The sequence below is a fragment of the Salvia hispanica genome, chromosome 3 (genome assembly GCF_029641045.1).
Source record: "Salvia hispanica isolate PSC_SH4W2 chromosome 3, Shi_PSC_v1, whole genome shotgun sequence".
In the NCBI taxonomy this organism is placed as follows: Eukaryota; Viridiplantae; Streptophyta; class Magnoliopsida; order Lamiales; family Lamiaceae; genus Salvia; species Salvia hispanica.
Genome location: NC_142694.1, coordinates 49,109,003 through 49,136,456, shown reverse-complemented (window position 1 = coordinate 49,136,456; position 27,454 = coordinate 49,109,003). Strand labels below are relative to the sequence as shown.

Genomic DNA, 27,454 nt, shown 5'->3' with positions numbered 1-27,454 from the left:
ATAAGTGTGTATACATTAAGAACACAAATAATGGGTTCGTTATTGTGTGTCTTTATGTGGATGATATGTTGATTATGGGCATCAATAGTGTCATTATCAACGAGATCAAAAATATGTTGAAGAGAAATTTCGACATGAAAGATATGAGTCTAGCTGATGTGATTCTCAGAATCAAGATTAAAAGGAATCATGAGGGAATTGCACTAACACAATCTCATTACATTGAGAAAGTGCTTAAAAAGTTTCACTCCTTTGATTGTGAGCCAGCTAAGACTCCATTGGAACCCAACGTGCATTTGAGTAAGCACACGGGTGAGCCTGTAGCTCAAAAAGAATATGCAAAGATCATAGGGAGTTTGAAGTTTATCACAAACTTCACCCGACCAGATCTTGCGTGTACGTTGAATAAGCTGAGCCGATTTACGAACAACCCAAGCAAGGAACATTGGAAAGCTCTGCGTAGGGTTTTGAGATACTTGAAGTATACTCTTAACTTTGAGCTGCAGTACACAAACTATCCCCAAGTACTTGAATGGTACTGTGATGCAAATTGGATCTCTGATTCAAAAGACTCATTTTCGACAAGTGGATATGTGTTCACTGTGGGGGGTAGAGCTATTTCGTGGAAGTCAACGAAACAGAAGTGTATAGCTCGATCCACCATGAAATCTGAGTTTATCGCTTTAGACAAAGTAGGGGAAGAAGCCGAGTGGCTTAGAAACTTTCTAGAAGATATTCCATGTTGGAAGAAGCCAGTGCCGGCAGTAGTGATACACTGTGATAGTCAAGCGGCTATAGGGAGAGCACGTAGTGGCTTGTACAATGGTAAGTCTCGACATAATACTGTGAGGCAGTTGATCACAAGTGGTGTTATCGCAGTTGACTATGTAAGGTCAGTGGATAACTTAGCAGATCCGTTAACGAAAGGGTTAAACCGTGATCAAATGCATAAGTTGCTAAAAGGAATGAGACTGAAAACCACATCTTAAAAGATGATTATAGTGGTAACCCAACCATACAATTGGAGATCACATGGGCTTGGTTCAATGGGAAAACAAAGCTATATGACTCTAGCTGTAACACTCAAAAGATTTTTTAATCTTCGCTCATTCTTTAGAAAGCATTGAGTGTTGTAACCTGCATTTGGTAAGAGGCTCAGTTTTGACTTTTAATGATTCTTAGAAACCTCGAGGAGGTGGATATTGCAGGATACATGGGAAAGAATCACCTATGTAAGTGAAGAAGTGTAGGCCGCTTCAACATGTGAATCACTTATGAATCCAAACTGGTGTCCCATGGCCGGTAAAGGACACAAACGTGAGAACTGATGAGTTTGTAAATAGTATTGTGTCAATATTATTGTCTCGGTATACACCAAGGAGGAATGGTTCAAGGAATCACGTCCACCAGGCCGTCGGTATGCCCGATAGTGTTGACTATGGAAAGTTCAAAGCCCCAAGCTACTATTCCAAATGCAATATTGTTTCTCAAGGAATGAGCAAAGGGTCTGCATGCATGCATACACGTCTTGTGTTGGTTTGAGCTTGCAGTGCTCTAACCAATGTGGGGGATTGTTGAAAACATGTGATATTTGAAAAGGCTAGGCCTTTGGCCTTTCATCTTGTGGTAACCTCCATTTGGTTTATGATTTGGTTTATGATGTCCCTTAATGCTAAGACTTTGAGGTGGCCTCCCCTGTCATATAAATAGGTGGAGTTTGGAAGAGGGAAAACACACCAACAAAAATCATTATCTCTTCTCTCTACCTCTCTACATCATAGTGTGCATCTTAGAAGCTTTTCATAGCTCGATTCTCGAAACTCCATCAAGTTCGTCGGTGCCTAGCGGGTTTGAGGTGCTTCTTCATGCTAGGAGGAAGTCGTTTTATCTTTGGGGGCAATACGTCATTCCGTGAGCACTAGCCGGGGCGTAATTTGTCTTGCGGAAGAGGGCTTTCCTCGACTCGACTTATTGTTGGTTCGTTTTATTATTACCGTTGTAATTTTCATTCCACTTATTATTGTTATCTTACTTCGATTGTAATAATTAGAGTACCGCCTGTACACGGCTTGGGAATTTTATCCCATTATTTCTAACAGTTTGTGCAAGAATGTGATGATTTAGAATGACCATTTCTATAGGTATATTAAAGTCATTCTCATTGAAATTAAACCATTTTATTTTAAAAAAACGCCAATTAGTTACGGAATAATGGTGGCGATAGTTAGCTCAAGAATTAGTGACAGATAGTGACGGATTATTTTGTCACTAATGCTAACATACCATTTATGTTTTCTGTCATTTAGTGGATTAGTAACTTTAGTCACTTACAAATCCATCACTAAAGTTTTATTAGTGACAAGTTTTTTAATGACGCACCTGCCAATACCTATTCTGCCACTAATAATGTTAAGTGCCACAATTTTGCTAATTAGTGACGGAATTATCCGTCACTAATTAGCGAGTTTTTTTAGTGTAAATGACATCACAAAACTTATGACATATGAAATCATCTCTCCTTCTGTTTATCGATAAACGTCTTATTTAACCATTTTCGTCCGTCCATCAATATATGTCTAATTTAATTTTTACTATTTTTATAATGGACCTTACATTATATTAACTTTATCTCAATCATATTTCATTATAAAACCAATCATACTTCCTTTGTCCCATGGTAGTTGTATTGTTTCATTTTTTACCCGTTTTATAGAAAATGATACCCCTCCGTCCCACAAAGATTGTCTCACTTTGATTGGGCATAAGTGCTATGAAATGTAATGAAAAGTGAGTTGAAAAAGTTAGTGGAATGTGGATCCAACTTTTATATATTAGTTTTATAATAAAATGTGAGTAGGAATAAGTTAGTGGAATATGGGGTCCACAATAAAAATGGTAAAAAAATGAAATGAGACAAATTTTGTGAGACAAACGGAAATGAAAATATGGGTCAATTTTTATAGGACGGAGGGAGTAGTAATAAATAGTTAAAGTGGTGAGAGTGTAAAACAAGAGAGAGAATAATATAGACAAGATTCTTTTCTACATTATTCTCTCTCATACACTACATTCTCTCCACTTTAACTATTTGTCATTTTTGCAAAACTAGTGCAAAAAAAATGACTCAATTGTCTTAGAACAATAGGAATATAAAAATAGAATTCACCTTTTCACAAACTTTTTTCCACTTATTTCTACTATATTTTTTTAAAATCCATTTTCACTAACCTTTTTCTACTCATTTCTACTATTTTTTTAAAATCTGTGTGCCACTTGTTGACTTCTATAAAAATATGTGCTGCCACGTTTGATCGTTTTCATTTAATAATAGAGTAAAGGTCAATTTTGGTCCTAAACATATGACAAAAATACGAATTTTGTCCAGAACATTCATTTTATGTAAAACAGGTCCGTAACAAATGAAAATGAGGCCGAAGTAGTCCTTTTCTTGACGGTTCCGTCAAAAAACTAACGGTTAGTAATAATTGCACAGTGGCATGACCGTTAGTATTTTTATAGAACCGTAAAAAAAGGACCACTGCGATAAGAATTTCATTTGTTATGGACCTGTTTTTCAAAAAGTGAATGTTTTGGACCAAATTCGTACTTTACTCATATGTTTAGGACCAAAATTGACATTTACTCTTAATAATAACTACGGTGATTAGCAAATAAAATTAAATCTTTATTAGGGAAAAATGCACCGGATATTAGAAGTAGTGGCACATGGAGATATAGTGGCACACCGGATATTAGAAATAGTGGATTTTTTTTTATCTCCATGGACAACTACGGTGATTCTTGCTGCCCTCGCGGCGTTAGGAATATCTGCCGGTCAGCTCTACTTTGCCGTGTATCCTAATTCCCAAATACTCGAGATTGAAGATTGATTGGCATATGCCCATCTCGTTTCATCTGTGTTTGCATAAACTTATCTATTAAACTTGTATCCTTTGTATAGTGCCCAACGACCTGCGCTTTATTCAACACAAAGTTATATCCGCAAGTTTAGACCGTTAATATAGTTATGGACAAGTAAGAGTACCGTATCCACGTGGACTATGTAAAGATCTAATTGCCAAAAACCAATCTCAATTACTATTCAAGCAATCATTAAAGGTTTGGTTTATATTCTAACACTACCAAACTCAATATTAAACAAAGATGAATTAACAGAGTAAAAATTTCTTACCGAGAAGGTAGAGTTCTATGGTCTGATATCAATTAATATATATCTATCGACCGATGTAATTTCTATGTCTTCATGCGTCTCAAGAGTTATTAAACGAATCACTATTGTAGGTTATGTCTCCTCTCTAAGTACTCAACCCGTAGATTACACACTAATCACCAGAGTCTAGTGATTAACATCTATATATCCTGATAGTTTGTAGGATTCAATTCTTTCACACAAAACCCAACTTTCTCAATTATTATCAATCACGGTGTTGATTCTTCGCAATTCACCCAATTAAATCCATCTCTCGAATCTTATAATAATGCAATAATTCATATGGTCAATCAAATAGTTGTGAAAGCACAAGAAGAACCAAAACAACATCAAGATCTAGGCATAAAATCACAAATTTTATGATATTTTGATTTTTCTTTCAAAATTCGGATTTTTGGATCCAGTCTGAGTCGATTAGGTTTGGTGCCATTTATATACTGAGGCAATTTTTGGTAGATGAAACATAATTGAGAATTAAAATAACCATATGGCATTATGATAGAAATTATTGAATTCCATCTAAAATTAATTGGTGATAAAATTGATTTAAGTTCTCTCATTCCTTTGATGTAGAATAATACTATAATTATTTATATCACAATGCCACATGGTAAAGAGAAACATAAATGACAAATCAAAATAACCATATGACATTATGATAGAAATCATAAAATCTAAATTTAAAATCAGTTGGTGATAAAAGGAATGACCATATACTTATAAAGTGGTTTCAGTTATTTTCTTACAATCTTTTGTCTAATTAGTGTGGGGCCAAAAAAATATTAGTACTTCATATATATAAAAAATAAAGGAACCGTTAATACAAAATTCACATTCGAATTTATTCTCAGAGCCATTGACATCTACAGATCTCATTTCCTTTTGTCGGCCTTCTGCATCGCCTGCCATATATTGATGTTATCATATTGCATGATGTCTTGAGGTGAACTGGACGTTGTGACCAAATTGTTAATGGCTTGATCACGTAGTGGCCGATATGGCTCGCTCTGAAACAAAACTACTCAACGTTGACTCATCAGATATCATATCAACTGGACTAGATCTAAATATAGGTACTAGATCGGGTTAGGTTGCTAACTGCAAACTATGTCAATAGTCTATATTATAGACGCCAACACGATGGCATTTGCATGTCAACTTAAATTTTGTTTACATAAAAAATTTAGTTAACATAGAAATGTTTTCGTGTTAGCATCTACTTCAATATAAGCGGTTGACATAATTATTAATTAGCAATTACAATAGCAAATAATTAGCAATTAATCACATTACTATAGATGATTTGTCCAAATCTTAATTTTAAATCATGTTCGAGAGAGTTTACCTGAAACAAAGAAACCTCTGACATATGGATACACGAGAGCAAAGAAACCTGACATTTTCATGATAGCTTTTGATTTTAACAGAGAGGTTATACACAAAGTAACTAGAAAAGCACAATAAAAGATATTCCTCTCGACAGCCATAGGTGTTTTTGCGAGAATATGATGATTCAGAATGACAAAATTTATAGGCATATTAAAGTCATAAAATTAAACAGGTTAGGTAAATGACGTCACAAAACTTATGATACATGTGATCATTTCCATTTATTAATTGAGTAATCTAACAACTGCGAGAATGTGACATCACGTAAATCGGTAAATTGTACTCCCTCCGTTCCAAGGAAGATGACCCCTTTCTTGGGCGGCACATGATTTTATGCAGTTATATTTTGTGTGTTAAGAGGAGATAGTAAAGTAAGAGAGGGGAAATAAAGTAGAGATAAAAGTATTTCTATTTTAAGTAATAAGTCATCTTAGGACAAACTAAAAAGGAAAGTGGGTCATCTTCAATGGGACGGAAGGAGTAGTTGCTAAATGCAATTAATTAATTCATGACTTCTAGAAAATTATGGGCTGCTAATATACGTGTGATCATTTCCATTTATTAATTATAATCTAACTACTGTGATTATGTCTTGTACGCTTAGGATATTAGGATAACATCAACTAATGTGAGTTGAAAAAAGCAACAAAGAGATTAATGCTTGTCTGAAATCAAAGATTTCATATTCAAGTCTTATTTGGCATACTCTCAAATTTAAATTTATTTATCCATTCAAAAAAAAATAAACGACAACATCAACCAACTTATACATTTGGTGACAAAATGTAGTGGATAATTTATTTTCATAATCGAAAAATGGGGAAAAAAAACCCCAGTAAGTATGTCAGAATCTTTATTCACTTAAGAAAATGGCACTTTAATCAACAAAATCCTTTTATTTTAATTGAATTGAGATATTTACGTATTCGAATTAATAACGAGAATTGTATAAAGTGTGGCGTGTGTCACTAGAAGCGGCACGTGACACCATGCAATCTCAATGCGCACCTCCCTTCCAACGCTACAAGCCCGCAGTGCACTGTCAACGAGAAGTGTTGCTCTGTATTCTATTATCGTTGATACTCTAAAGTCATGTTTGGTATGATGTAATGGAACGGTGGAATGGAATGTGATTCCAAAATAATAATATATGACGTTTTCATATAACAGACAGTTTGCATTTTATTCCATGTAATTGCTATATGCTTACTACTGGCTATACTATTTCTAGTTTCTACATTGTATAATTGCAATACTCCTACTAAATAGTTAGCAATTGATCACATCCCTGCATATATATAATCAAAACTTGGAGGACTAATATAATTGTGTTAAAAATATATTGTATTGCATAAAAGTTAAAACAACCTAAAATCAATAAATGAATAATGTAACAAACACATTACTCTTTAATATTGATCAAGACTTGGTGAGTTTGAGCCAGAGCAACTACATATTTATTAAATATTGACGAAGACTGGTAAGCTTGATCTGCAACACTTTTTTGAATATGGACTACGACTTGTAAGTTTTGAAGTACTACACATTGTTTAGTTGGCAACAAAAAAATGTATAAAATGCTTCCACTTTTACTACCGCTGAGATTCTTTACACATAGATGCAACAAGGACAGACATATAATTAAGATTAAAATAGTTAGAATTTTATAATCAGCCATTAAATAAGTAGTTGTGTAACAACCGGGACAAGGAGGAAACCTATTGCGCATTTAACATTACTGACTTTTTATGCAAAACTTCTGATAATGTATTTATTTGTATCCTATAGTTATACAAATTTTATTATTATTGTTCCTAATTCACATGTACTCTTCTCAATTTCACACTAACAGAAAAAAATTATATATCTCCCACTTGACATCAAAAGATAATTGACATATAAAGTCAATTCGTCCAATTCACCTCAGTCAGACTGTAATCCACCTTAACATAGTGTTATGTTGCCGAACATTTTTTTGTCAAATAATGTCAAGCAGGACATGTCGAATTTTTAGCTAAGTATTGTTGGAATCGTAACCAATTAAATGTAGTTTGACCAGGTTTAGTTGAGTTATGATCGTGGTATATTCGCTTTCTCTAAATCGATTATCAGCAATTGAGAAATTATGAATCTGAGTTTGTAACTTGAATGTGGAGCTTATGCAACCATGTACCTAGACATGGGCCTAGTACGTGGACTTGGACATGTCAATTGACCTTTGAGATGTCTGTGTCTTGTTTGTTAGGGCTACAACTTGCCTAACATGAGGATCTGATAAAATTGTGCTAGTTGTTCGCAAAAACATGTGAATTATATTCAGATGCATTTCGGTATTGAAACAAGAGTTGCCCTACCATTGATGATCTTTGCGTGAGAATGCAAATGGTTCTCGATTGTTTCCCCCGTTTATCTCTTCCCCTCCCCTTTTAATTTGATAAATGTTGGTTGATTCTATATTTCATTATAGTTCTCGATCAGATCGATTCATTAAAGAAATTGATTCAATACATTTCTTATGTACCCATAGGTACTATATTGGATTTGAATCAGATTTTGGATCAAATCTATATTTATTGATGGCCTCCATTATGTTGTTGCTAGCAAATACCACTATTTTTGGTTTCGGATCTTCCAAATCACTCCCGCAGTACATCGGGCCCTTTTTTTGGTCCTTTGAGAAAAAGATTCATTCTCTTCATAAAAAATAGGAGGTAGAACCAATAAAGATTTCATTTTCGATTCATCCATGGCCTATTCAAAATTGTTTTTGATCCAATCCGTAGGAATCAACAGAAAAGGCAAACAAAATTTTCCGCGTCTCTTTCATTCCCTCGAACATTGTTTGAATCATCTCCCGTTATTCTGTCCTAGATGATTCAAGAGAGTCAAAGCCATTGTTGTTATATATAGGTAAAGATCTTTCCCAAGTTACTATCGTAATGTGGCTCTTGATACCAATTGTTGAGATTGAAGGGCTTCGGCTGATCAGTTGAAATATGTAAGACAAGTTTATCCTAATAAATATATTCTTTCCATGTACTCCCTTCATCCTAAAAAATGCTCCATTTGTCTCATACTACTTGCACATTTTATTTACGGACTGTCCCGAACTATTTGCACTTTTCTATTTTAAGTAAAAATTATGGTATTTAATTTAGATATTAGCGTTAATTAGTGTTTCCTTATTAAGTGTTGTCTTATTACACTTCATATTCTAATTTAATTACTCTAATTTCTCATGTTCAAATTTACGTTGTCAAAGTGAAAAGTGCGAGTAGCAGGACGGATGGAGTAGACAACATTTGAAATGACACAGGTTTTAATGTACAATTAGTAAAGTAAGATAGAGATAGAAAAAAAATTAATTGGAGTATTGTTCGGCGGTTCCAATTCCAGTTCAAGAACAACCGGTTCAGTGGGCGGTTTTTGGGTTGAAACCAGCAGTTCCGGACAGTTCAGCGGTTCATCTTTTTTCTGTCTATTTAAATTTTATTTATCTACAAAAGGCGCATAAATAAAATTCAAACAATAAGAATGAAAGTTGCAATTTTATTCATATAAATTTTAACGGGACTACAGGTTACAATTATAATGATTACAATTTACAAATGACTTGAAGTCTTAAACAATAAATTTAAATATACTTGTAAATTTCAACAAGTCCTACAAAAAAGACTTGAAGTTTTGAATAATAAATTTATAAGTATATACCCTTAGTTAGCAATGGAGATGTTTCTACATAACTAAATTGAGAACACATTTAGCAATTCAACCTTAAATATTGAGTTTAGTCTAACAATCAACAATTGTGGTATAATTGTCAAAATTTTCCCGAATTTAGTCTTATAGAGAAGTCTCCTTCACCGAATAGAGTATATACAAATACAATTATTTAATCGTATTTGCATATTTTTACAGTTTAACCAAATGAAAAAAAAATTAAGAAAAAAGGACTTGAGCTCAATTTTAATTTAAAATTTAAGTTGAGGTGTCTATGTATCTCCAATGCTCAATTGCATTGGGGGATCAAAGCCCACGTAGTTCTCTTACCTTACTTACCTATTTGGCTTGGCCGGCGGTTGACGGTTGACCTATGCTTCATCCTCGGTGTATTCTTCGCCTTCCTCCTCTACACGAGTGTCCCAATTTGGTTCTTTGTTCTCTCATGTTAGCTTTGGCTCAATTATCAAGTAACATCACAACTTCCATATTTCTCGTGGAGATGTTATTTCTTTTTTCGTCTAAGACACATGCTCCAACACTAAAAGAGGACTCGACGGCGACAATAGAAGCCGGAACAGAAAAAAAATCTCCTTGGCCATTGACGCAAGTATGGGAAAATCTTTCTTGTGTATTCCCCACCAGTCAAGGACGTCGATTTGGGCAGGAGTAGGACCTTCATTATTAAACGAAAAGCGTGAATCGTAATATAAATCTAACTCACTTACAGTACCTGTCGAGCTCCCTCCGTCGGTGTTGTAGCTGTATAGATAAGCTAATTGGAGTGCGCATCGCATCATAATGAAATCCGAAGCCAATATCAAGTTGTTGTTATACTTGATTTCATATTCGGTATAAAGAGTACGCAAGTTATACTCGAAGGTATGTTGGACAACTGAACAATTCGAGGGGTTTATTTGAAATATTTCAGATAAATTTACTCTGAATTCGTCATTGGTATCCGTTTGCAATGCTTGAAGTGGATCAAGATCAATAGTATTCAATTTGTTATAATAAAAATCTAAAATCTTGGAGGCACGGGCTAATTTCCATTTCGGATCCAAGACCTTTGCAATCAAAAACACCGCTGGAATCTCACTGAAATACTTAAGTCATTTGTCAATTACATAATACAAAATACACATCAATTCAAGAGACGATGTAGCATTTTTCATTGTTTTCTTAAAAGCAAGTGATATATACTGCCTCCGATCCTTCATAGTTGAGTCATTTTTCCATTTCGGGATGTTTCCTTATAGTTGAGTCATTTCCATATATAGTAACTTTTTCCTCTTTCATACTTTACTCTCTCTTACTTTATTCTCTCTACTTTATTCACTTTTTACTTTATTCTCTCTACCTTTTTCGCTTTCTTACTTTTTTATCTATTTATTTAACATACTCAACATTCATTTCTTAAACTCCGTGCCGAAAATTTCCGCCTCAACTATGAGGGAACGGAGGGAATATATATGCAGTGCTCTAAAACACTAATAAACACCCGATGATTCAACTGTCGCATTTTTTAAATTTTTGAACAATTTAAATAAACTCATGTTTTGCTCCCAATAACTATGCAACATATATAAATCAACAACAGTATGAGTTCTAAAAAAACACTCAAAGAATCTTTATGCCCCAAAGTAGAATTCAGACAATCATATGTCGAGTTCCATCTATGAGACACATCCATGACAATATTTGTATATCTGACCTTCTTTTGATGGCAATATTTTTTCCAGGCTTCGCCAATAGGCGGCTTTTGGTGGACCAATCTAATGGCAGTTCTAATAGGAGTAACATGCTTTTGTTATAATTCAAGCGCATCTTGTACACATAAATTCAAAATATGACATATGCATCTTTGAAGAAAATACTTATCACCAATAACCGGAGAACAAGCCGCAATCAACACACTAATACTTGCAGTGTTAACCGTTGCATTATCAAAACCAACAGAAAATATCTTATTACATAATTGAAATTCATCAAATACTTGAATAATTAAAAAAAAACAATTTTGGGTGTAGTGTGTGGTGTAGGAAATTCTCTAAAACCAATTAACCACTTGTTCAAAGTCCAACTATTGTCCACAAAATGAACTGTAATGCCCATGTACAAATGTTTATTAAAACAATCGGTCCATACATCAGAGCAAATGTTCACTTTGTGTCCTTAGTTGACTAGATAACGTGATAATTCAATTTTTTTTTCTCCAAACATTGTCGAACGGTACATCGTTGAACGATAAATCTGCTTATTTTTTTCAGAAACATTAAAAGCACCTTGCATAATTACCTCATATTTTTTATAATTAAAAGTATCAAAAGGAAATGCTTCATTGCAGCCATATAGTTATAGCTTCAGTCATATTTTTAGGATCATATTTAAAAAGAGGCCCACCTAATTGAGACAAATCTGAGCCTCTGGGAGGGAAGTTTAGTTGGGTTTGGGTAGCGTTATTGCCACATTCTACCGGAAGCTTTTTCGTCGATTGGCGACGGAGAGTGCCATATCCCCCACCACTCCCAAATATGTAGACTTTGGGACAATATTTACATTATGCATAAAACACCAATGTCTCTTCTTGAGAGAGCGTATCTTCAGGACTTGGAACTACCACCGAGATCTTCTGTAATGTTTAAAATAATATCATATTGAATGCCTTTTTATAAGGACGACTAGTTTGATCTTGGGCAATTCCTCTGCTCCGATCACCACCACGAGAAGAAGACATATTCAAAAGTAAAAGTAGTATGGAATACAGAGTATTAAATGGTAAGTAAATAACAGCTTAAGTCAACTATGAGCACAACAACAAGTAAAGTAGTAAACAACTTGGACAAATTAGAGAAAATGAGGATAGAGAATAGAGAAATCGAGATTGAGAAGATAAATCCTTATCAACACAAGAATGAGGTGAGTAAAAATGATGAGGAACGGGGTATTCATAGGAGAAAATTTAGGAGAAATTAGATTTTTAAAAAATACAAATTTCAAATTTCAAATTTAGCCTATTCACTAGCGAAATCGGCGTTTAAGGCTGGTTGAACTGGCGGTTCAAGTCCACGGTTTCTAACCGGTTTTCAAGCCTACGCCTGCCACCTGAAAAGCTGTCGGAACCGGTGAAAACCGGCATGAATCGGCAGTTCAAACCGGCGGTTATAAATATCATATTTCAATGCCTTTTTATAAGGACTCCTTAAAAACTATCATATTTCAATGCCTGAAAACCTATATCCTGGGCCGGAATCCTACTTTGAACCATTGAACCGGCGGCAAACTGGCGGTTTCGGTTTCTCAAAATGTTGAACCTGAACCGAACCGTGTGAACCGCCAAACCGTCCGACGGTTCAAAACCGCCTCTCCAGTTTCGGTTTCGGGTTACGAACCGACGGTTAACCGCTAGTTCGGTTCGGTTTGTGCAAGCCTGAGAAACTCCATTCCGTTCTACATTGGAATAGTCATTCCTTCCATTTAGCTAAGGAATTCCATTTATTTCCCATTTCTTCTTATTTTAAATTTAACAAAATTGTATACGTATTATCTTATACTATTATATTTAAATTTAATATCATCTCAATTTTATAATAAAACTAAAATTTTAGAATTTTTAATATTTGAAAACACACGCCACATATGCCCCGCACACACCACCACACATGTATACACACAACACACACACAAACACACAATTGAGTCATTTCCTTTTTTTTATAAAAAATTTATCATCTCTCATACTTCCTTCTCTTTTCATTTCTTACTTTCTTTTCATCTCTTACTTTATTCTCTCTCTTACTCTACTCTTCTCACTTTAACTTTTAACACATCAATTTATTAAATCTCGTGTCCAAAAGAAAAAATAGTCTCTAACTACCCTGAGACAGAGGGAGTTCTACCACATGGAATCTCGCTAGATATAAGGAGAGAAGTACGACTAAAATAATTAATAGTATAAACCAAGACTAAGTAATTAATATTGACCAAGACACAGTTGGCATTTCAGATTTTACAAATTAATTACTCCATTAGACAACATAAATTTTGTCACAACCAGCATCAATGGCTGCGACAGGCAAAATGCAGAAGGTGCAGCCTCTTTTACTACAGTTGGAGACAAACAAGGAGGACTACTTTCCGGTGGCTGTTTCCTTCGGCCCATACCACCATGGCGAACCGGAGCTCGCTTTTGTGGAGGCCTTCAAACCTAAGGCCGTTCAATTATTCATTTCAGGCGCCCCACAAAGGTATGAATTCTACCACAGCAAAGTAGTTAATATCATTGGTGACATAAGAAACTGCTATGAAGAAACCTCGGTGGCTAGCTACTCGGACGATTGCCTAGCCGAGATGATGCTTCGCGACGCTTCCTTGATGATAATTTACATGGAAATCTCTACATTGGACGAGACACAGAAGATAGATGACGTGATGTTGGACAAGCTTTGGGCGATGAGGGACGAGCTTGGCATGTTGATCACACTGGCGATTTTGTCTCGTGACTTACTTTTGCTTCAGAATCAAATCCCTATGTTTGTCATGGAGCTTTTGATGGATTTGAGATATGGTGCTGGAAAATTCGATTCCTTACTTAACAGGTACTCCATGTGTTTTTTTTAGCAAAATATAATACAATTATTCTCTCCTACTTTCCTATCTCTATTTAACTCTCTAAACATCATTTTCTTAAATCACATGCCCGACAGAATGTCTCACTTATGATAGGACAGAAGAAGCATCACTATTAGGTAATTTTGTTGTAGTGTCGCCTCTTATTTCCTTCGAAAATGACAGATACTTGTGTATGGCGATCTACGGAGAGTATCGCGAAAAAATAATATGTACGAAGCCTGTGCACCTCGTCGAAGCCATCCATACGCTGCTTGTCTCAGAGCCCGAGAAGACCAGCCACGGATGCTGCAAATGCGCATTGCTTTGCTGCTTCAAGGTTTCATGCAAATTGCTCTGCTGCCCAAGAGTTAAGAAAAATCTAGAAACTGGTGCTCCTCAAGAAACAAATCCTGGTTTAATGCACCAGCTTCTAAACTTTTGCACTTGCAAGAACAACAGAACAGCAAAGAAAGACAACATCAAGAAATTCGTCCATTCGTTCCGTTCAGTGACCGAACTCAAGGCGAAGGGCATCCACTTCAAGCCAAATTCAACTCAATCTCTGATGGATGTCAGCTTCGAATCTGGCTTCTTCTATGGCAGCCTTCATCTGCCAGAGTGGGGAGTTTCCAAGAAAACAAGGGTCACCTTTATGAACTTGATTGCCTATGAATTCAGCCCTAAGAGCCCGGCAAGTGGCCAGGTGGCGGCATACATAAGTTTTATGAAGTCGCTCATTGAGAAGCCCGAAGACGTGAAGGAACTGCGAGAGAAGAAAATCTTCTACAACATGCTTGGAAGCGACGAAGAGGTTTTCAACATCTACAAAGATATCAACACCTATGGGGCCGAAAATCCAATGCAATTCAGCAAAGTGCGGGACAAGATCCAAGAACATTATAACAGCCGTGCAAAGACATGGCTGGCTGAGATCTTGCACACTAATTTTCGATCTCCATGGACGGCTACAGCCTTTCTTGCTGCCCTCGCAGCTTTAGGAATATCTGCCGGTCAGCTCTACTTCACCATGTATCCTAATTCCTAGTTGCAAGATTGAAGATTGATTGAAAATTAATGAGGCCAAAATACCGCCATTTATGAATTTTGAGTATATGTTACCACTGTATTTAGTGGCCATGGTCTCATTTATCTTTTACTCCATATTTATGTGCCACCATTCCACGTTCACTTTCATTTTATTTGATAAACAAAAAATTGTGACAAATTTCATTTACAGCGTAAATTTCTAGTTGGCATCTCAAAATTCAAATCTAGACGCAAATCAATCAAAAATCATGAATAGGTTATATCAATATTATTACCAAAATGCTCATAGTCATTAAGCAGTTTCGACAAGCATTTTAACTGTTAGCACAGCATGGAGCTTTTAGATCACTCGCGGCATTAAATTTACTAAATAAATACTCAAAAGCAATTACAAAGCAGACTATTGAGATTGTGGCAGCATCCCCAGATATACAATTGTATCATAAATAGCCAAGGATAATCACACAAACTATACTTCGTCCACATATATTTTCCTATATAAATCCCAGCCACGTCAAACGATATATCCTGCGGGACTCAGCCAAAAAGGAGCTGCACTGTATCTTTGCAACTATCTCACCATTTCAGAGAGCCAAACAGCATTATGCTTCCTGTTCAACCCCCAAAAACAAAACGGTGTGGGTGTATAGATATGATATGATTTGTGTTAAATGGAGGAGTGGTTTTTCTAAATCTATAAAACATGCATGGAAATAAAATAAATGTAACTTAAGAGGGCTTAGTTTTATATTATTTCGGGGGAGGGGGTGGTTTGGACTTTGGAGAAGGAAAACTTACTTAATATTCGATATGGGAGTTTGAGTAGCCAAAGCCTTGAGCAAAGGAGTCTTGATGAGTAAACTGTCATAGTCATCCATGGGTCAACAGTTGAGGGAAATGTACAAATTTTTAGTGAAATAGTAATTCACAACTGTAGGAGATAAAGAATGACAGTGTCAGATGAAATTTGAAAGTTACCTGTGCATCGGAACCTAGCTGAGTTCCGATTGTATCTTTCTTAGGAGCTCCATCTGCACCCCTAGCAGATCCTTTGGTGTCACCCTGCCCATAGGTCACAACTTGGAATGAAATCGTGAAATAATTAGTAACTTAGAAAAAATGGAAAATCGTTGTTCTGTACCTCTAACTGTGACATTAAGGTCGTTCCATATCATCAGCCATGGCAGAGAACAAAGAATAAAGGGAAGATGGTTAGATAGGACTCGTACTTCATTTCTCTAGCTTTTGTTTCTCACCAAATTATAGGGGCAGATAAGCAAATAGTAAAATTCAAAAGGGTACAAGGAGAGAGGAGCAGCCGAATAATATAAAATAAGGGACAAAAAACAAGAGAGCTTCAGATACCTCTCTGTACCTAGCCAAATAGACCTTCAGTGGAGTAATATAATCCTCAAAACCTAAGGTCGCCATAGCCCACAACAAATCATCCCCGTTTATTGTCTTTCTTTTCTCTTTCTGGCATTTGTCGCTTGCTCTATAAGAAGCAGAAAAGAAGTTGACATGTCATTCAAATAAGTAAAAGTTTCATTCGAAAATAGATGCTTAAGCTACATATCACTTGCAAGTCACAACCAAATATGAGACACTCATATAAATCCAATTATGAGCTACTCATATCTCATCATACATATATATAAATATTTCCCAAGTGCTGCACCATTTATAGATAATAATAGTAATACCATCACAATTCCCATATCTCATGGTAATCTAAGTAAATTTCCAACAACATATAAGCAACAAGACTATTAAAACTTCAAATAATTTGTGACAAACTATTTCAGTGCAGTAAAGAGATTTCTCGATCAAAAACATGAATAAGGATCAAAAAACAAGATCAAAAAATCACATTTCACGACCTAAGGCCAAGTTCAACTGGATAGGAAGGCAATGTTAGAAGGGAAACTAAATCAAACTAACACATCATGGTTAAAGGATGGACAACATTAGCATGAAAGGGAAAAGGTGGTGACTTGGAACAGATGGTGGCTGCCTTGCCACTAAAACCAGAAGGAAGTAGACAGAAGTACTGAAATATAACATAAGCGCAAGAAAGATAGTCAATGGCCATTTTGCTTACGATCGACAATAGTAAAGCAGTTTGAAATGTTTCCCAGAAAATATGAAACGTAGGACAAACTTTGCTAATGTGCAACCAGAAAGAAACAAATTTTATTCTGCCACGTGTAATAAACTTACTGACAGCGTAAAATGTTGGAGAAGGTGAGGGTTCACTCAAAACGGTTTCAATTTTTTTTTTCTTTTTACATCATCATATAATTGAATCGCCCATATTTACATTATGCTGTGTTGTAAACACGAGAATCTCCCAGGAGTCAAAATTCTAAAGGTCTTCGCACATATAATGGATGTATATTGACACTCGCTAGTATATCGAAGAATATGACACCGGATATTTTATCAGAAAGCAGTCCCGAATAGTTGTTGAAAGCTCAAATTTTACCATATAAGTCCTGAGAGGAGATTTGAAGTTTATGGAACAAATAGATCCACGAAGAATTATAACTTACACAACCAAAAAGATCTGACTGGATACCACAAGTAATTACTCATTTAATTATGCATGCTGCATTTTACACTCGTTTTTGTCAATAATTTCATGGAAAAATATTATTTTGGCAAAGATCCATACAGAAAAAGAAAGGTAAATATCCAATCACAGAATAAATAAGAGAGATACATATGAGATAAACTCACATAATGAAGCATTCATAATCTAATACAACAACTTATTATCAACAACACCAACACTATCAAAGTATCAGCTTATAAATTCAAAAACTGGTGTCCAACAACGATTTCATCTGACATGTCTCATGACCTGATCAAAACCTATTGGAGACAAAGTACTACAAGTTTAATGGGCAATCTCTCCCTGATTTCACATTCGTGAGGCAAACTCATAGCATCGAATAAATAAAATCAATACGGTAAAGGACACAATGTTGACTTTAACACCAAATCAAACACAGGATCAGTTACGCTAGTAATAAAACGAAGCAGCAATCCACCCACTCACATATGCTTATACAAGAAGCAGTAGGTTTGCATATTATACATCGTGATTGGATTGAAAAACCTAAGAAAGGAAAGCTCTAACATTCAACGCGATTGAAATCCAAAGGCAAAAACAGAAAATTCAGCACAGACCACGAAAACATCAATCAGAAAAACTGAATCAGAAGTAATTAGAAAAAGGAATGAGCTCATACTCGCTGGTAACGAAGCTAATGAACTCGGAAACACATTCCTGAACGGTATCCTTAGCATCCTTGGCAATCTTCCCATTCGGCGGCAGTCCTTTCTTCATTATGCGGCCGATGTTGGCAATCGGAAGAAAACGGTCCTGCTCCCGCACGCTAGACTTGGGGCTGAGGTCGCCGTTGTCGTGGCTGCCATCCGACATTTTTCCTCAAAAAAAAACCCTAGAAACATATGCGAAACGATTCAAAAGTTCAACCGATGAATAAATCCTCGAATTAGGAAACACGCAGAAGAAATCGATGAAATAAGCTGGATTCACCATGTGAAAACGTTGATACATGATCAGTAAAAAACTAAAAATGCAGATTTTTTGTGTGTATATAATTCAGCATTTAAGTAATAATAATCAACGCATAGATATATATGTATAGGCAGGAAGAAGAAGAGTGGGTGTGAGTACCTGGAAGATTTGTATTTGGCGCGCTTGGAAATGGGAGAAGTGTGATTGGGCGAAGAGGGCGAAATCTGAGAGAGGAGAGAGAGAGATCGGACGACGGAGAGATGAGGAAGGAGCTTATTTATTACGGCTGCGCTATTTTCTCATCTTTTTAAAATATTTATACTTTGGATGACTCCAATTATGTTGAGAATATAGACTAATTACTGCTGCTTTTACTGAGGTAAGTTTTGGGAAAGTAGTTATTTCGAATATTCGGTGTATATATTATATTATACTCCTAGTATTGTTTTTTTACAGTATAAATTTATGAATAAACTATATACAGAAAAAATATGTACGCGTTTTAAAAATTATTTTTATTATTAAAACTAGAATAAATGTCATAGCTGGTCCTGAACATAACCTATTAAAATTATTAAAATTAATTTTTGGGTTAAAATTGTTTAAAAATCAATCAAAATCGGATTAAAATCGCTTAAAAATTGACGGAAATATTAGTGTAGGACCAATTGTGATCCGGGTTAAAATGTTCAAGATGCAAAAATTCAAAAGATAAAGTATATGACCAAAATCGTAAAATAGGCATATGTTCAGAACCAATTTTGGCATTTACTCTTAAAATTATACTATGCCATAATCTTATATACTACTAGTATAACTTTATAGTTATTGATGCACTATTTATTAGCACTAAAAATACCTGCAAGCATACAGGATAGATCTAGTATAGCTAAAGGTCAGCACCGGGATATCAAACACAGGGAATAAGATTGCAACTGACTACCATATACCAAGCATCATATACTATCTAGAGACACGGAGGTTTTGGGTTGATTTATTAAACTAGACAAAAATAAATAAACAAATAAGAGGAAGCATAAAAACAATGATACAAAGCAGGCGAATAAATGTAGAATTTTAGGATTCAAAACACAAATGACTTCCTTGAATTACGGTTCTAGAGTTATTAAGTCGGTTACTTAACTAGATTAAACCCCCTTCCGAGGTGAGAAATCTGTAGATTAGGTGTAATAATTGAAGTCCCCTTCTAATTCTTAGACCTAACTCCTAAAAGATCGTTAAGACCAATGACCTCACGTGAAACCTCAACTCTCCCGAGTTCTATTGCATTAAAGTGTGAATTATCTCTTTTCCAAGTCAACTATTTCGTCTCCCGAGTACTCTAATCAACTCTAATATGTATTCAAGAGGTAGCTAATCAATTGAATATAAAAGGCACAAGGATAAATCAAATAGCTCCAAGAGCTAACAAGGAAAATCAATTTAATTCTTCACCAAAAAATCCACAAAAGTTATTCTACTCATAGACAAGTAAAAACTACAAATAAAGTACGAGACATAAAAGAAATAGATAAAACCCAAGGTTGAATCTTCAATCTTTAGTCTTCTCTTGTCTGGATTTGCAGAGCTCCGCTCCAATGGAAGGTGGAGGAATATATGTGTGGAATATGAGATGGAAGAAGGTGTAGAGACGGAGAAAGATTGGAGGCTCTGAGATGGAGAATATAAATTTGGTTAAGAGTTTTAATTTCGACCCAGTCTCAATACCCGACGGGTTTTGGGTACCCGAAATTATAGGTTCGGGTACGGATTTGGGTAGTTAATGTTAGGATTCTCCGGGTTTAGGGTACCCGAAACCCGTATTAGGGTACCCGACTAATACCCGATTAAACCCGATTAATTATGTATTTGTGATAAATATTTTGGATTATAAAGTTCTTAGTTTACTATTTGGATTATGTTTGGTTGCTTTGACATTATTTAGATTATATGTTTGGTTGCTTTGACATTTCATTGTTCTATTATCTCGACTTTAATACTTCTTTACATTCGTGTTCGGTTCATGTTGCATTATTTATGTTCTTTCTTGTTATCTTTTGAAAATATATAGTTAATTAGTTATGCTTTCTCCATTTTATTTAGATGTTCAGTTAATGTCTTAAAAAATTAATCTCTCTTATGTTTCAATTTATACCAAAAAAAAAATATTTTAAAATTAAGTAGTGTCTATTTGTCTAATGTCTATTTAATATAGGAGTAGAATTATAGGCAATAAATATAAGTATTGTGTTATTTTAATAATTTCTATTCTCATCACAATTTAATTTATATAAAAGAATAAATTTCAAATATAATAATTCCGGGTTTATGGGTACCCGATTAGTTGGGTTTGGGTACCCGCATAGGGTATTAGGGTACCCGAATTCACATATGGGTCGGGTATTAGGTATGATTTTTTTGAGATTTCGGGTTCGGGTACCCGAATTTTTGGGTTTGGGTACCCACGGATACTCGAATTTACACCCCTAATTTTGATGAAGCTTGAGGGCCTATTTATAAGGGAAAAATCGCCTCTCATCCTAGAAGGAAAGATCGGCAAAATATGGTAAATCTTAGAAAGAAATCTAGGTCAAATCTGCTTTGCCGCTTTTCGTGGCGGGCCGCCGCACTTCGGCCGGCGGTCGCCGGGCGTGGAAATGAAACTCTTTGACTCATTTGTGGCGGTCGCCTGACGTGACTTAGTTCCAAGGCGGACCGCCACAGAATGATGGTCGCCGGGCGCCACCTGAAACTCTAGATTTTCAGGCTTCGCGTTTTGACTCCCTTTTCGGCTCAAATATGCGCATTTCTCACAAAACATGTCAAAATACCAAAATAGATAAAATATGCAAATAATGGACATGTAATGCGACTTTGACATTCAAAACGGACCAAATAATGGCCTTAAAACAGTACAAAATTCGAGCGTATCAATTACCCATAACAAATTATAGGCCATCGCATAATTCCTATGATCTTAAATTAGTTATAATTAGCAACTAAGGGGTGAGTTAGCAATTTATTAAACCCTCGTATGGTATTAACTAGTTGTGTTTTATGCAACTTTTTGGTGTTGGAAACTGTTGTGGGTGTTGTTTGTATTATTCATTAAATTTATAAACTTTCTTGATAATATTTATGTAAAAATCTCTTCTGATTTTGTTTTCGATACTTCTAAAGTTTAACTCAATTTCGCAAAAATAAATGTATTGCTCCGTGTAGACTTAATCAGATCTTTCAATTTATGTAGACTAAATTATCTAGGGGTGGGAATATGGATATCGGGTATTAGAGTTATCCGTACCTGACCCGATATCCGCCGGATATTGGATATCTAATATCCAATTTTATGGGATTGGGTATTGAAATTTAAGATAAATCGGGTATTGGGTAACCCGAATGGGTATCGGATATTACCCGAATATCCAATTTATTATTTAAATCATTATTTAAATTAGATTTTGCTATTTTGGGCTTCAAGAGCTGGACTAATTTATTTATTAATTACAACTTACTAGGTTAACTTTATCTAAACTTATATATAACTAAGTCAATCTCTCTTAAAAGAGGTCATGGCTTCTCCAAACTCTCATGTTTTACATTTTGCATAACCAACTCATGTGGTTTTTATATTTTAGTTAATTATTTTGACTTTTGAATTATATTATTGGTTGCTTTTACAATTTAGTTAAATGCATAAATTTTATTATTTTACCTACATATTGCATAATCAATCTCGGATATTACCCGAATATCCAATTTATTATTTAAATCATTATTTAAATTAGATTTTGCTATTTTGGGCTTCAAGAGCTGGGCTAATTTATTTATTAATTACAACTTACTAGGTTAACTTTATCTAAACTTATATATAACTAAGTCAATCTCTCTTAAAAGAGGTCATGGCTTCTCCAAACTCTCATGTTTTACATTTTGCATAACCAACTCATGTGGTTTTTATATTTTAGTTAATTATTTTGACTTTTGAATTATATTATTGGTTGCTTTTACAATTTAGTTAAATGCATAAATTTTATTATTTTACCTACATATTGCATAACCAATCCCGGTAAATATAATCATATACTTTAAAATAAAAGTGACCCATTTTTTTTATAGTTTTATACTACAAAATAAATGCAACATTAAAGATATCAGTCGATTTAAATATTTCTATATATGTATTCAAATACTTTTCATAATGCCACGTGTCATTTAATAATGCACATTTTCATTCTAATAATGCACAGCGGCTAATAATGCAACATTATAGACTAATAATGCACATTTTCATTCTAATAATGCACATCGGCTAATAATGCAACATTATAGACTAATAATGCATTGATCACAACCATCCAATTCAAGGATCCAAGGGCTGAGATTACGAAGGAAATAGGACACTTAGGGTGCAAAGGAGTCTAACGCACCCCTATATGGTATATATATATATATATATATATATATATATATATATATATATATATATATATATATTAATATATAAATTTGGATTTTTTTTTATTAGTTATTAACACATGTAAAGAGTCGGCGGGTATTTGGGTACCCGATACGTCGGATATGGATACCCGGGGCAGGTATTGGAGTATCTGAAAATATATCGGGTCGAGTTTTGGATAGACATTCAGATGATTTTCGGGTTTGGGTACCCGGTTTTTTCGGGTCGGGTATCCACGGATACCCGTATTCTCATCCTTAAAATTATCTACCTCTATCTGGACATGTTTATAATTCTCGTAGTATAGTTATCTAATTTATAGATATCTAATTTTAACTTTTCCGTGTTACGAAATCATTTTATTTTAAGATTCTAAGTTTAACCATTCTTTTTATCTTTAATTTGATGTCATTAGTAATATAAAAATCATATTATAAAAAATGACTAATGCATAAAATTTCAAAATTTAAAGGCGTGTTTTATACAGTTGAGATGCAACTAACTTATTCAAAGACGAGGATAGAGAGTAATGAAATGGTTGTTGCTTTTAATTTTTGATTTGTTTTTTTATTGATATAGTCAAAATATGATTTTTATTTATTTTATATGCAAATAACCTCCCTTTTATATCATTTTACACTAGATTTTACTGAAATCTTTTATATCATTTTACACTAGATTTTACTGAAACTATATTATCAGAAGCTTGTGAAATGTGGAAGAACTATCATTATATTGACTGCAACTCAATTTTTTTTCCTCCCTCCCACATAATAGCACACATTTTGTTATTTCGTTGTGTCTTGCAGCATTTTAGAACTATTTTTCTATATTTACCCACAAAGTATCTAGATATCTACATTATAGAAAATTCTACTACGTTACTTCTAGATTTAGATAAAATCTAGATACTTATACTATAAAAATAAAGTTTAATAAAATCAGTTTATACTAGTATTAAAAAAGTGATGCTTAAAGATTCAAGTTTTATAGCTTTGCATATGTATTTTTTAGGAGACTCGTGCTCGTGCATCTAATTGTCTCTCTAGTGTATCAAACAACTTATTTATTTTCTCAATTCTGGACTGTGTTATCTATGTGATGACTGATGATGATGAGTACGATGATAATAATAATAATATAGTAATATAAAAGAGAATAAGAGAGAGTAAAGAATATGTATAATTCATTAATACTAATGTGACTTATGCAACCCTCTTCTTTGCACAGATCCTCAATCTTGGTATTATTGAAAAATGAGTAAGGAATACCAACAAGATGAACAACCCGATACTTGCATTGTTTATATCTTTCATATACCAAACAAGTATGAGAATATTAGCAATGAAATCGAGTTTAACACGAAGACGAAAAGATATCCCTGAGCATGAACATGGCATTCCTGGCATAGGAAAGAGTTTTCTAACACCATAAGGAAAAAAAGATCGATCTTTAGTACATTTGACAGAAAAATCCGCAGGGTAATTTTATTATTACAAACTCACAAGATGGAGGATGTTTTTGCTAGTTATCAGAAGGGGCATGCTTTCTCGAATGACTGCTGCTCCTTGCGACAAAGTTCAAATTCATTTGTGTGGTAATACATGCATCCTGCATAAGTGTCCATTTCTTTATTGCAGTTCTGGTGGAGATCTTTCAGCCTACAAACACATATTACAGTTAGCTTTTCTGTTGATTAGAACATGATTAAGTGCCTTAGAGATGGTAACAATCAAACATATGAGCTTTAAATTTAGATGGGAAATGACAATTATGGTTTCACAACAAATTAATTAGCTACGCTTTTCCAGCAGTTCTATCCAGCCTGTACAGGTTCCCTTTCTGATTTGTTCATGGCAGTTTCCAATAGTAGACATAGTACAAAATAATAGTGAAAACGACGACAATGATGATGGAAACCAAGAAGTTAAAACTGGGATAGAAAGCTCAGGACAAGTTACATATATGAGAACCTTCTTTTAAGATCAAGTGTTTATTAATTCCATATTATGATAGCTTGTTGCAGATTTACTTTTGAGTACTTGGTCAATACTTGAGTCTACATAAGACCTTTAAGATGTAAAATTCAGGTAAAAAAAAACAGATCAAGGATCAACAATGGTGATTGAGAAGCACATATTACCTCTAATAGTCCTACTACAACATTCTAAACCTTAATGTTTGCTCATATCTTATATCTGTATCAGACTTGTCATTATGGACATGGGCTTCGTATTACATTTCTACTATATCTGTCTTTCAAGGTGAAGGGCCATGTAGGGGCCATGAAAAAGTGCCAGAATACCTACTAATAGAATCTCTACAAGAGAAGAAAGAGGATAGACGGAAAGTCAGAGGAGGAATAAACATCAGAGGAGTAGTTTTTTGTGGAACTGTAGAGCTTATACATATAACAGTTATGATACATCAGCAGAGTAACTGTTCGACCGGAGAAGTTATCATTGTTAAGAAGCAGCTGAGCTTTCCCATACCTACCCTATCACAATGCAGCCCATCGCGAAAGCATATCCATTTATACAATCTATGCTAAAAAAACAGGTTGCAAAAGAACCAGAAACCAATATAAACACACTAAAGTCAGTGAAGCCAGTAGTCACCATAAGTTTTATAGCCTTATATCTGACTCCAAATAAGATATCCTTGCACTAACAAGATAGCACGAGGCACACACTTTCCTTAGCCAGAACACTTGAACAAGTCTAGATCTTAATTTGGCAGCCAACAAAATCACACAGGTAAAAATGACGCAGAAAGAGGCTTTCTTGCATCCATTCCACAAGGTTCACAAATTTTAACTTACAGGTGAAGAACGCATTCAGTTACTTGACGTCCTTTATCAAGGCACTGCTCGGGGTTGGGATCATCCTTCTTGCACTTCAAAAATGCCACGTTCTCTCCACGGCACCTAGTCCCTATATGCTTTGCAGCTGCCATCAGCACCGATGATGTTGGGATTGGTTCTCCTGATGCATCCATGGTGCTATCCATCCTAGACCAACAATTACAAAACTATCAGCAAGTCGATGACGATGAGCCCAGCTTTTCACGACTAATCGTCCAAGTGCGGGGCCAACCAAAGAACATAACTTCAAAATAAAGTGAACAGTTTTATGAATTTGTGAACAAGATGATCATTTCAGTGATTCAACATTTTACAATCCCCCAAGTATTCATAAATGAAACTAACCATTGTACAAACTACATATCGATCAATGCTCTTCATTTGCAAGACAAAAACAAACCTCATCCCCAATTTTTCAATCACTACACAACAGAGTTCACGGAGATTAATCAAAAGGCTACATTTCATATATTCTCATTCGATCTACTTAAAAATAACGAGATCAGAATATTTAAACACATCAATCTGAATCCGTATACAAAATGCAACCCTAGCTAGCTGCAAATACAGCAAAAATTAACAGAAACTCTTCGATAGCTTCCATTTTACTTCAATTGAAATGGAATAATAAATGGGGAGAATGCCCACCTTCACTCCGCGTCTTTTTTTGAATTATCAGCAACTCAGTCGGAGCTTCAAATCAGAATTAAGACATTAGAGATGACATGAATATGATCTGAAAATGGCTTTCTAGAGGTTGGGCCTTTGAAATAGGCTTGCTATATACAAGATTGCCTTATCGAGGCCCATGAAACCAGCAGATTATATAGGAAATGTTTAATACTCCTACTACAAAAAAATGTACTAGTATAAAAAATTAAATCGAATGTAAAACTGGATTATGGTCAGTATTTGTACACGATCCCTTGGAAGAAATTTTCCATTTTTGAATATATGTTATATTAAAAAATAATTTTATTCTAACTATTTACATTAAAACTCAAATTTTACATTATTTTTAAGTATATGTCTCCAATTTTTTGCAATAGCCTTATATTTGGTACTGATCCATAGAAAAACGCAAAAATGAATTTGGATTTACAGTATAATTAAAGAAGTTTTCTATACTATAAATGAGATTTAATTTATGATTGAAGATAGTCTAAAACACCAAAAAATTCACAAGTACTATTTGACTGGCTTATAATGAATGCACTAGTTGGTGCATCTTATATTGCATAAATACATTTTTTAAAGGATAAATGAACACAAATTTAAAGGCCATGCGGACTCGAATCTGAAATCTTTGACCTCATGTATTAAGCTTTCTACCGCTTGGTCAATTCACACACTCCGTACATACATTTTTCGAGTTATGTATGATGGAATATTATAGTACTACTAGATTAATACTCCCTTCATCCCATAAAAATATGTGCACTTTCCATTTTCGTTCGTCCCACAATAATATGTGCATTCCATTTTTGAAAAGTTATATTATCAATTTAATATTGTAAGTTACACTATCCATTAACAGTACTTTAACTATCATTCTCCTCATTTCTCTTATTTTATCCTATCATTCTC

The 27,454-nt window shown here is 34.6% G+C and overlaps 3 protein-coding genes and 1 long non-coding RNA gene across 4 annotated transcripts; 1 reads left to right on the top strand and 3 right to left on the bottom strand.

Moving 5' to 3' along the window:
• Positions 1-4,995: 4,995 nt before the first annotated feature.
• On the bottom strand, positions 4,996-5,716 carry LOC125209591 (uncharacterized). The gene is made up of 2 exons (XR_007174332.2): positions 5,577-5,716; positions 4,996-5,249 (listed from the first exon to the last, which is right to left on the bottom strand). It is a non-coding gene; the product is annotated as an uncharacterized LOC125209591 (long non-coding RNA).
• A 7,615-nt stretch (positions 5,717-13,331) lies between these two features.
• Positions 13,332-15,051, top strand: LOC125217073 (UPF0481 protein At3g47200-like). Its single transcript, XM_048118897.2, has 2 exons — positions 13,332-13,938; positions 14,135-15,051. Exons 1-2 carry the CDS (start codon positions 13,403-13,405, stop codon positions 14,994-14,996), a joined length of 1,398 nt encoding a protein of 465 aa, XP_047974854.1. The 5' UTR covers positions 13,332-13,402; the 3' UTR covers positions 14,997-15,051.
• Positions 15,052-15,347: 296 nt separating this feature from the next.
• On the bottom strand, positions 15,348-18,844 carry LOC125215203 (nuclear transcription factor Y subunit B-1-like). Its single transcript, XM_089067272.1, has 7 exons — positions 18,705-18,844; positions 18,253-18,465; positions 16,364-16,493; positions 16,140-16,145; positions 15,977-16,060; positions 15,797-15,859; positions 15,348-15,609 (listed from the first exon to the last, which is right to left on the bottom strand). Exons 2-6 carry the CDS (start codon positions 18,444-18,446, stop codon positions 15,797-15,799), a joined length of 477 nt encoding a protein of 158 aa, XP_088923398.1. The 5' UTR covers positions 18,447-18,465; positions 18,705-18,844; the 3' UTR covers positions 15,348-15,609.
• Positions 18,845-24,283: 5,439 nt separating this feature from the next.
• Positions 24,284-26,671, bottom strand: LOC125212426 (NADH dehydrogenase [ubiquinone] 1 alpha subcomplex subunit 8-B). Its single transcript, XM_089067449.1, has 3 exons — positions 26,516-26,671; positions 25,826-26,014; positions 24,284-24,665 (listed from the first exon to the last, which is right to left on the bottom strand). Exons 2-3 carry the CDS (start codon positions 26,011-26,013, stop codon positions 24,536-24,538), a joined length of 318 nt encoding a protein of 105 aa, XP_088923575.1. The 5' UTR covers position 26,014; positions 26,516-26,671; the 3' UTR covers positions 24,284-24,535.
• Positions 26,672-27,454: the final 783 nt, after the last annotated feature.